This window comes from Mus caroli, unplaced genomic scaffold (genome assembly GCF_900094665.2).
Source record: "Mus caroli unplaced genomic scaffold, CAROLI_EIJ_v1.1 scaffold_19705_1, whole genome shotgun sequence".
Lineage (NCBI taxonomy): Eukaryota > Metazoa > Chordata > Mammalia > Rodentia > Muridae > Mus > Mus caroli.
Genome location: NW_018391084.1, coordinates 4,554 through 15,559, shown reverse-complemented (window position 1 = coordinate 15,559; position 11,006 = coordinate 4,554). Strand labels below are relative to the sequence as shown.

Sequence of the window (11,006 nt, the reverse complement as noted above, 5' to 3'; positions counted from 1 at the left end):
CGACCAAGACCTTCACCTTTAGGTGACCACAGCGTTGCTGTCCCCCTATCCCTTCCAGGTGGAGAATCGGCTCTGGGTGTTCACACTGGCTGCTGGCCTTTTTGAAGGCATTACAGAAGGTTTGTGGGACCCACCGTGTGGTCCTGGGCCTGCGGAGGTTTATTGATGGGGAAAGTTCTTCCTTACTTAGAAGGCATTGTGTGGTAGGGTGACCTTGCCTCCCAGGAGTGGTTCGACTTTGATTCCGTGGATAGTCAGTTATGGGCTTTGAGTATTGCAAACTAAGTATTGGTCACGAATGCAAAAACCCCCTGTGCCTGGATTCCTTGAGCGTTTTTTCCTGGCTGGTGAGGAGTGAGGAGAGGCACAGTAAGGGAAGTGGTGAGTAGAAGGTCGAGGGCAGATCACACACATTCATTGTTAGCTTTTACTCCGCAGGGAAGGAGAAAACTGCAAGGGCTTCTGCAGTGTAGGAAGGATGTGGCATGGCTGGGGTTTAAGAGAGTGATTGTGCACGCTGTGTTGAGAACAGACTGGAGTATAGCAAGGATAGAAGAGAGAAGAAGAGGGCTATTGCAGTAACCCAGCTTGCAGAAGATATTTGTCTCTGCAAGAATGGCATGTAGAGGAGATTAAAAGTGTTAGATTCCAGGTTAAATAGAATCACCAGGTATGACAATGTTCCTGACTAACTTGATATGGTAACAAAAATGAAATGGGAGACTGGTTGATTCTACAGTTTTTGATTTTTGTTTTTGTTTTAATTACCAGTATTACAGGTTGGGTTTTTTTGTTTTGTTTTTGTTTTGGTTTGATTTGGGGTTTTTTTTTTTGTTGTTGTTGTTGTTTTGGTTTTTTTTGGTACCACTTAAAAACAAAACACTTAATGTTTTAAACTGATGAATGCTTTGGGGATGGAGAGACAACACAGGGATTAAGAGCACTTATTGCTCTTTCAGAGTTCAATTCCCAGCACCTTGTGAAGAGGTTCACAACTGTCTGTAACTCCTGTTATGATCTGAGCCCCCACCCCACCAGAATAGCTGTAGCCATGTTTGTTCCATGTTTACCAGCTCAATAGCTGTAGCATGCCTGCCACGTTGCCGTCACACGCCTACTGGTCACTGACGCTAAGAAGGACTTGGCTCAAGGACGTGCTGACCACATACCCTGTTTTTGTTCTTAATGTTCTGTATGAGGTTTGCTTATTTTAAGAAATGACACAAAGCTCTATGTAGGACCCCTCAAATCAAAGGTCAATACGAACTGTTATGTCTAAAACAGCTTGAGTCAGAGCTGACCGCCTGGTCCTTTTTGCACCTTTTTGCACCTACAAAAACTCACTGTGGTTTTTGTGGCTGATGCTGAAGAATGCTACTAATAAGCTAAAAAGTTACAATAGTCACTCTGTCATCTCAATGTTCTGAAATTCCCCTGTTCACTACCCATCCATCTTACTCAATACTTTGTCTAGTAAGCCAACTGCTCTCTTCCTTATACTTTAAACTTTTGAACCCGTTTTTCTCCTATAAAAAGTCTACTCTGAGAGCAGACTAGTGCCACAATTACGTTTTTCCTTCTGGTGGACCTGGAGGTCCAGTATCATGATATGCGTTCAATAAACTCTTCTTGCTTAACTAAGATGGTGTATGTATGGTTTGAGTGAATTCCTGAACCCCAACACTCCAGTTCCAAGGGATCCAACACTCTTCTGGACCTTCCGGTACCTGTAGACACATTCTCACACACAGACACCCATATAAGAATCATTTTAAAATAAGTATTATGAAAACAACCAGTTTCTTATTTTCTCTTCGGAGTTAATTGAGGGTAAGTTGAACATTCTAGCTTGGGCTTTCCTGCTTCTTCAGTCCCAGAGTTACAGTATGTGGAGCCTGCGGAGATTTGAATGTTGGAAGAATAAGCGTGAGATCTAAGGGGCTGATGCTTCATGTGTTGACTGACATAAAATGAAGAATGATAGGGCACTCTACAGAGATAAGAAAATGCCAGAGAAGCAGTAAGACTGCTATAAGAACACTGTAGTCATCAAGGGTCCCTCTTGGTGTCTGTAAGAGAGATTAGGCAAAACCTATCAGTCCTGAGTTTGTTAACCCCAACTGACAAAGCTAAGGGGGTCCAGAAATCACCCGTTACCCCACACAAGTCGTCTATTATATGCCTTAAGTCAGTCGCTGTAGAAGTGCTGGGGGCTTGGAGGTTTTAGCCCAGTGCACAGGAATGAGCTTGCTTATTTCTTTTCAAAACTAGAAGTTTTCTAAATAATTATTTTCCTACACTGTAGCCTCCCCCAGCCTTGAGTAGGCTGGCTCAGACCTGTTCTGCCACTGTGAACCATACCACCTAGGGTGGAGTCTTCCGACCTAGATAGGTCTATTGTTCTGCCACTGCACTCTTCTCCTAGACAGGGCTACACACAGAGAGGCTGAATCTGTCTTCCTGAGACATTCCTGAGATAAGCTGACAACCTGGCGACCCAGTGCTAACAACTCTGGCAGACCAAGTGTTGACAGGCTGGCAACAAAGCTTCAAAGCCTGGTGTGGCAGGGGATGGCAGGAAGATCTGTTTATCTCACCTTTCCCCTTTATAAGCTCAGACTCTTAAGTAAACATTGGGCCTTGATAGGTATCTGTCTTGGTCTCGTTATTTCTGTTTCCTCCCATATAGCTCCAGCCTCCCCCTCAGGAACCTAGTTCGTGAGGCTGAGGGCAGCTACACTACACATTTGATATATTGTATATGTAGTAGCCACTAGCCTTGAAGTACTTAAAATTGAGTCTGTATTGAAATATGTTCAAGGTAAAACAATATGTGTGTGCTTGGAAATTAAAAACTGACAGCCGGGCATGGTGGCGCACGCCTTTAATCCCAGCACTTGGGAGGCAGAGGCAGGTGAATTTCTGAGTTCAAGGCCAGCCTGGTCTACAGAGTGACCCTGTCTTAAAAAAAAAAAAAAAAAGTCTCACTTCCAGCTCTGATTTCCTGGAAGGAGGCGGGGCTTTTAGATTGTGTAGACAAGGGACAGAGAGAGGAGAGGAAGAGGAGAATCCTCATGACTCAGAGGGAGAGGGATCATATACATAAAAATAAATAAATCTTTAAACACACACACACACACGCTGGTGAGATGGTTAAGAGCGCTCTTCCAAAGGTTATCCCAGCAACCACATGACTCACAACCATCCATAAGGAAATCTGATGCTCTCTTCTGGAGTGTCTACAGACAGCTATAATTAATTATATAATTAATTAATTAAAAAAAGAGCTGAAGGAGAAAAATCGCCCCGCAAACCCTATTGGGTCTGGTGGCTGCCCAGAAAGTAACAGGGCAGCAAAGATAAAGTATAGATTTAGAAGCTGTTTAGCCAGGAATACCGGAGGGGAGGGGAATGTGTGCTAGCCATGCCCAACCATTGAGCTAGTCAAAGCATATCAAAATTAACTGGTTGTGTGTGTGTGTGTGTTTGTCTCACCAACAACTATGTAAGTTCTAGAGGTGGAAGGCTGGTCACCGAACATGTCAGTAAGTGCCTTTATCTTTATCTTGACAGCTCCCATTTTCCTCTTTTGGATAGTGTTTATGTTATTACAATTTCTTTATTAGCAAGCTTATTTCTTCTACTTAAAAACTTTGTTTTTGCCAGGCAGTGGTGGTGCATGCCTTTAATCCCAGCATTTGGGAGGCAGAGGCAGAGGCAGGCAGATTTCTGAGTTTGAGGCCAGCCTAATCTACAGAGTGAGTTCCAGGACCGCCAGGGCTACACAGAGAAACCCTGTCTTGAAAACAAACAAAAACAAAAAAACAGAAAACAAAAACCTTTGCTTTTGCTCCGGGCCTGGTGGCATGTGCCTTTAACCCCAGTACTCAGGTGCAGAGGCAAGCTGATCTCTTTGAGCTCAAGGGCAGCCTGGTTGATATATGGTTTTCAGGACAGTCTGGGCTACAGAGAGAGACAATGTCTCATAAATCAAAATAAACCAAAGTCACCCCCCAACAAGTTTGTTATGTGTGTGGATGCCAAGGTCAGACACTTGCATATAGGATAGAGACCTTCTTGGACTTATTTCTTCAGATAATAATAATAATAATAATCCAATGTTACTTTCAATTACCTGTTTAGAAGATCTGTTTATCTCACCTAGGTCAAAGTTTCTTTGCTGAAGCTGCCTTGAGACTTTCTGCATTGGCCTGTGAGGCAGTCCAGGAGCTTAGGAAAACAGCATCGAATCAAGGCTCAGGGCAGTAAACAGAGGCTCTCTCCTCTGCTTTCTAGTGTTTCCCCCAGTTTCTTCACAGCAAACAGTAGCTTGGGGTTTTCCCCAAGGGTACAAGAAGGTGCTGCGTGTAGAAGGGATATCTGTCAGGCTGAGTCCACATCTTGTTTAACTTGTTATTGTTAAGTTAAGAGAAACAAAGTCTCCTGACCCGTGCGGTTAAGCAAGAGAGTCCATTTCCTTCCTCTTTTTGTACTTCATCTCCTGAACCTCCTCAGACTCTGGCCCAGTTCTTGAATGACTTTGGACACCCAGATGTTTCAGAATGCACACTCTGGAAGCCAATGGCTACTTCCACCACTGTCAATTCTGCTGCTGTTTGGTGAGTAAGTCTTATTCTGAAATCCAATAAGTTCAGCCTCTCTTACTGTCTAGACTCCAGAGACCAGGGTAGTAAAGAGTGGGACTGGTTTAGAAACCGGGGAGAGATTAAAAGGGCCGGAGCCCCATGTCTGGTGGTACCTGATTGTAATCCTAGCACTTGAGTGTGGTCTTGATAGGAGAATCAGGAGTTCAAGGTTAGCTTCAACTATGGTGCGTTCCAATTCCAGGCCAACCTGGCTTTGTGAGACCCTGTGAAAAAAGAGATTTCTAGAGCTGGGTGTGGTGATACGTGTTTTAGTCTCAGCCCTTAGGAGACACAGGCAAGTGGTTAGTCCAGTGATACCCTGTCTCAACAATAACAACAACAGAGGATTCTAACTTCTTAATTACTCTAACGTTACTTAAGGTCAGAATTCAGAGGTACTTTTACAGTCCCTCAAAAGGCTGTCTTGCGTCAAATATCTTTGCAGCTGTGCCAAGCACTTGGCATTAGGTGAGAAGAATATTCAAGCTAGATAAACTAAGAGCAGATAAGATAAGCTAGAGCTAGACTCTAGAGGTGGCTCATGGGGGAAGGGGAGCCAAGCCTATGCCTACTCCTTGCACACAACTGAATTTGCTTTCATCTTCTGCTGTTCTACACTGACCCCACCCCCTCTCTTCTTATTTACAGCTTTTGCAGACAGGCAGAGTGGTAAGTCTGTGCTTCCCTTGTTTACAGAGCGTTACTTCCTTACAGCAGAACGCTCTGCTCACCTTGTAGGGAAATGTCTGTTTTACCAAGGGTCAGGCCTGGGTTTTGGACGGAGCAGTTTTCTCACAATGGGCCCTGGAGTATAATCCTTGCTAAGACTCCAACTGGGTTCTCCAAAGACAGAAAGGAAAGAGACTAGGGCAAGCATGCTTTTTTTTTTTTTTTTTTTTTTTTTTAATGTTTTAAGAGATTGGACCTAGGACCTGGAGTGTGCCACACAAGCTTCTACCACTGAGTTACAAGTCTTTTAAGATTTATTTTGGATAGAATTGCTAAGTTGCCCACAGTGGTCTTGAATTAGTTATATCACAATCACAGTCAGATTTTTATTTTATTTTATTTTATTTTATTTTATTTTATTTTATTTTATTGAGACAGGGTTTCTCTGTGTAGTCTTGGCTGTCCTGGGACTCGCTCTCTAGATCAGGCTGGCCTCAAACTCAGACATCTGCTTGCCTCTGCCTCCCAAGTGCTGGGATTAAAGGCGTGTGCGCCACCACTGCCCAGCACAGTCAGATTTTAAATGCTCCACTCTTTCCATTGCTAGATTACCGCTGTGAATCATTACCCTCAGACCTTTAACTGGTCTGTGATGGCGAACTCTGGCCCCTTGCTCCTCTTTGGAATGCACAGTCCCTCAAAGTTGAGTCGTTCATATCTTCTCTCACTCTCAGCAGCTCTTCCGAAGGCTGTGGTGAAACTGGACCCCCCATGGATCCAGGTGCTCAAGGAAGACATGGTGACACTGATGTGCGAAGGGACCCACAACCCTGGGAACTCTTCTACCCAGTGGTTCCACAACGGGAGGTCCATCCCGAGCCAGGTCCAAGCCAGCTACACGTTTAAAGCCACAGCCAATGACAGTGGAGAATATCGGTGCCAAATGGAGCAGACCCGTCTCAGCGACCCTGTAGATCTGGGAGTGATTTCTGGTTAGTAAAGGCTGGCCCCAGGAGGAGATGGGATACGAGGACTGGGGAATCTGCTTACAGGAAAGAAGTTTACAAGAAAAAGGATGGTCTGGTTTCTGGGAAGCATCACGGAGAGCTTTTCTGAAAGACATTGGTCCTCTCAGTTCCCTTTTCTCTTACTCTGTATAGTCTTGCGTGGGAGAGGATGGCTGTATTGGCCTCAGTCCCAATTGAGCAAGAGGTTCAAGGCTACAGAAAGGCTTCTGCGAGAGAAGCAGAAGGAAGGCCCTGCTTTGTAAACATCAGCTCTGCCAGGGCAGGGGCGGTGGGGTGGCACAGACGCTAGACAGGTAGGCTCTGTAGGACAGGGGCAGCCTCCACAAGCTCGAGGAGCAAGGAGCCAAGATCTCCAAAGGTGGAACTGAAATCTAGCATGTGAGGCCAGCGATGGGAATCCAGTCAAATGTGCAGAAAACAGATAGGCTGTGTGACGACTTTTATCCCGAAATGAAATGAAAGCTTACAGAACTTCACGTTTTCAAAACTTGAAATTGATTTTTTTCATTTAATACATAAAGTATATTTCTGGAGGTCAACATGCAACCTTTTATTATGTGTGTATATTGTTTAGTTCTTAAATTGGTTTAGGTTAGGCACACTTATCACCTCAAATATTTATTGTTCATAGTATAAACACTGAAAAACTTTTTTTTTTTTCGAGACAGTGTTTCTCTGTGTAGCCCTAGCTGTCCTGGAACTCACTCTGTAGACCAGGTTGGCCTTGAACTCAAAAATCTGCCTGCCTCTGCCTTCCAAGTGCTGGGATTCAAGGCATGCACCACCATACCCGGCACAAATCTTTTTTTTTTAAGATTTATTTTATTTATATGAGTACACTATAGCTGTCTTCAAACATAAACCAGAAAAGGGCATCGGATCCCAGTACAGATGGTTGTGAGCCACCATGTGGTTGCTGGGAATTGAACTCAGGGCCTTTGGAAGAGCAGTCAGCTCTTTTAACCATTTCTCCAGTCCAACACTGAAAATTCTTATTTCTGGGTTTGGTTTTTTTTTTTTTTTTGTATATTCAGTATGTTATTTTTGTTTATAGACACTCTACTATACAACAGCATTTCAAAATGTCTTGCTCCTGACTATAAATCAGTCTTTCCCTATTCCACCCTCCCCTCTTCTCTTCCCAGCCTCTCCTAACTTCCATTCTATTCTCAACTTCTGTACAATTGAATATTTCCAATACTATAATATGTGTGATATTGCATACTTGTCTTTCTACAGCTGGCTTAGCTCACTTAACATAATGATTTTCAATTCAATCCACATTTTTGCAAATGGGATTCATTCTCATGGCTAGGCAGCATTCCACTGTGTCGTCACGAGGTGGTTTTAATGGAATGAGTCACACGATCTGACTTAGGTTTGTGTGAATAGATGACAGTGTTCAGTTTAATAGCGTCTGTAATGAAAATGTCCTTGAACACTATCCCACTATGAGTTTATAGTTTACTTCAGATGTATCTTGATGCCCTGAGGACGACACATGTCTAGTGTTTTAGATTCTCCTGTTTAATACCAAAATAGTGAGTACAACAACAACAACAACAACAACAACAGTACTTTAAGGATGGGTATAGTTGCACATGCATCTAGTCCCACCACTCTGGAGGCATAGGCAGGTGTGTCTCTGTAAGTTCTAGATCAACCAGGGCTACATAGTGAGAGTGTCTCGAAATAAATTAAGATAAAATAAGTTTTTTAAAAAAAGATCCCAGTGCCAGAGAGATCCTGGAAGTACAGTCAGTTTCTGTACACAGAGCTCTGAGAAATAAATACTGGATTGACTTTAAACATCTGACCAATGATACCGTAGCTACCCATTATCTTCTTCACACCCCACCTGCCCTGAAGCAGTCAATGGTTCTTGCTTGTCCTCTGAAAATATTAAATTGTAAATTAAAAACCCTTAGAGGCCTTAGGTAGCCCTCTAGTTACTGCTCAGTCAGATGCCCATCTGCAGTGTAGCTGATAAATTCTTCTTCCTTAAAAAATAGACAGATGTGGTGGGACGTAGTGACAAATGCCTATAAGCCCAGCACTCGTGAGGCAGAGGCAAGTGAATCTCTGTGATTCCAGGCCAGCCAGGGCTACCCAGTGAGACATTGTCCCCAAAAGCAGCAAGGCAAAAATAGACACTCCCAAAGAGCAAAGGAAACACAAAAACAAGTAACCAAACCGAAAAATGTAGAGCTGGCAAGATGGCTCTCTAGATAAAAGTGCTTGCCACGCAACCATGTAAACCTGAGCTCAATCTCTGGAACCCAGAGGTGGAAGGAGAGAACTAACTGACCTACATGTGAACTCTGTGTGTGTGTGTGTGTGTGTGTGTGTGTGTGTACATGATGTGCACTATACATGTGACCCCTACCATCAACGAAGGTTGGGAATGCTTGTAGGATTTTTTTGTTTTGTTTGTTTGTTTTTGTTTTGTTTTTTTAGATTTATTATGTATATAATATTCTATCTACATTTAAGCCTGAAGGTCAGAAGAGGGCGACCGATCTTATTATAGATGGTTGTGAGCCACCATGTTATTGCTGGGAACTGAACTCAGGACCTCTGGAAGAGCAAACGGTACTCTACATCTCTTCTGCCCCCATGAGGTTCTTTTTTTTTTTATTAAGATTTATTTATTATTATACATAAGCACACTGTAGCTGACTACAGACGTCCCAGAAGAGGTCGTCAGATCTCATTACAGGTGGTTGTGAGCCACCATGTGGTTGCTGGAATTTGAACTCAGGACCTTCCAGAGAGCAGTCAGTGCTCTTACCCACTGAGCCATCTCACCAGCCCCCCCCCCCCATGAGGTTCTTAATGAAAATAGAAAAGTGGTTTTACTTATTTATAATAATAAATAAATTAAAAAAAAAAGGGCTGGTGAGATGGCTTAGCGGTTAAGAGCACTGACTGCTCTTCAAATTTGACTCCTGAGTTCAAATCCCAGCAACCACATGGTGGCTCACAACCATCTGTAATGAGATCTGATGCCCTCTTCTGGTGTGTCTGAAGACAGCTACAGTGTACTTATTTATAATAATAAATAAATTTAAAAAAAAAGGAAAGTGGTTTTAAGTTTTACAGTGTTCTGCCTGTGTCTTGTTGTCTATATACAGGTGGGGGCAGGCACAAGATAAGGCTAAAGCCTGTGACTGGGCAGTGGAAAAAGAAGGTAAGCTGAGAGTTTTAGAGACAAGGACAGAGAGACAGAGAGGGGACAGAAGTGAGGAGACAAGATGGAAGCTATAGGAGAGGAGGAACAAGAACCTCGAAGTCCTGGCCTGGGAGTCATAAGGATTGGGGATTTCTTAGGTAGATGATTAAATAATAAGGAGGGTGCATTTGCCCTATCCGGTGTGTAGCTTGTGTTTATATCAGTTGAGTTTTAAGTTCTTTGTGAGTTGAGAATTTACTGATACAAATCTGACCGATAGCCAGGCAGTGGTGGCTCACGCCTTTAATCCCAGCACGTGGGAGGCAGAAGCAGTCGGATCTCTGAGTTCGAGGTCAGCCTGGTCTACAGAGTGAGTTCCAGGATAGCCAGGGCTACACAGAGAAACCCTGTCTCGAAAAAAACCATCTTACTGAAAAGTCAGATGTGATGACATAAACCTTTAATCTCAGCACTTGGGAGGCTGTAGCAGACGTATCTCTGTGAATTAGAGGCCAGCCTGGTCTGCAGAGTGAGTGGGACAACCAGAGCTACTATAAAGAGACCTGACACATCTCAAACGAAGCCAAACCAACCAACCATATAGCTCACACCTGTATGTAATATCAACCGAGGCACGGGGCTTGCTGCTGGCTTTAGTTACATGATGAGTTCTACAGTCCCCTCAATAAGTCATACATTTCCTTTTTGTTTGTTTGCTGGTGGTGGAAGTTTCCACTAGGGTGTGTCATGCTCTCAAGTGCTTGTGTTCCAAGACTGAGATACTGTAATCTTAACACCAAGAGACCGTATTAGGGGGTGGTCCTGGGAGAAGGTAACCAGGCCATGAGTTGGAGTCCGTATGAGGGAGACCTACAAAAGTTCTGTAGGAATGACAATAAAGCTCACTTCTATAAACTAGGAGGTAAGCTCTCACTCGATGTACACATTTCTGATCTCTCACTTTAGAGTAATTTGAGAAGTAAGTGTGCATTGTTTATAAGCCACTGAGGTTCCGTTTTGAGCATTTGCTTATTAAGATTGAGTACCACAAAGTCCAGGTTTGAGGGTGACCTTGAACTCTTGATCCTTCTGCTCCACCTTCCACATTCTGGGATTACAGACACGTTCTACCACATCTGGCTCCTGGGTGCTTAGTTCATGGCACTTTGTCAAAGCAGCCTGAGTAGAGCAGGACAGAGCCTGGCCTGATTCAGGCTCCTCTCACTCAAACGCAGTTCATGACTCCTTGCCTCACTTTCTACGATTTGTTCAAAAATCATATTATTAAATTAGTAACCCTAAACCATAAGCAGCACTTATGCTAATAATAAACCGAAAGCTCTATTCTATAACTCCAATAGTTACTGAAATTAATGTATGTTCCACATTTAGTGTTATTGGTTTGTTTGTTTGTTTGTTTGTTTGAGACAGGGTTTCTCTGTGTAGCCCTGGCTGTCCTGGAACTCACTCTGTAGACCAGGCTGTCCTTGA

The 11,006-nt window shown here is 43.5% G+C and overlaps 1 protein-coding gene across 2 annotated transcripts; it reads left to right on the top strand.

The window, feature by feature from the left end:
* The first annotated feature begins 4,534 nt into the window (after window positions 1-4,534).
* LOC110288995 (low affinity immunoglobulin gamma Fc region receptor III-like) lies at window positions 4,535-9,551 on the top strand. Of its 2 annotated transcripts, none has more exons than XM_029473917.1 (4): window positions 4,535-4,619; window positions 5,295-5,315; window positions 6,053-6,307; window positions 9,478-9,551. In XM_029473917.1, exons 1-4 carry the CDS (start codon window positions 4,535-4,537, stop codon window positions 9,540-9,542), a joined length of 426 nt encoding a protein of 141 aa, XP_029329777.1. In that variant the 3' UTR covers window positions 9,543-9,551. The 2 variants fall into 2 exon arrangements, with proteins under 2 accessions (XP_029329777.1, XP_029329776.1); XM_029473916.1 differs by having other exon boundaries at window positions 6,050-6,307.
* The last annotated feature ends 1,455 nt before the right edge of the window (window positions 9,552-11,006 follow it).

Excerpts from the sequence above, each read along its gene's own strand:
- LOC110288995 (XM_029473916.1), top strand. The coding sequence starts at position 4,535 with ATGACTTTGGACACCCAGATGTTTCAGAATGCACACTCTGGAAGCCAA. Across the intron at positions 4,620-5,294 it reads GTCAATTCTGCTGCTGTTTG|CTTTTGCAGACAGGCAGAGT; the intron begins GTGAGTAAGTCT and ends TCTTATTTACAG. Across the intron at positions 6,308-9,477 it reads AGATCTGGGAGTGATTTCTG|GTGGGGGCAGGCACAAGATA; the intron begins GTTAGTAAAGGC and ends GTCTATATACAG.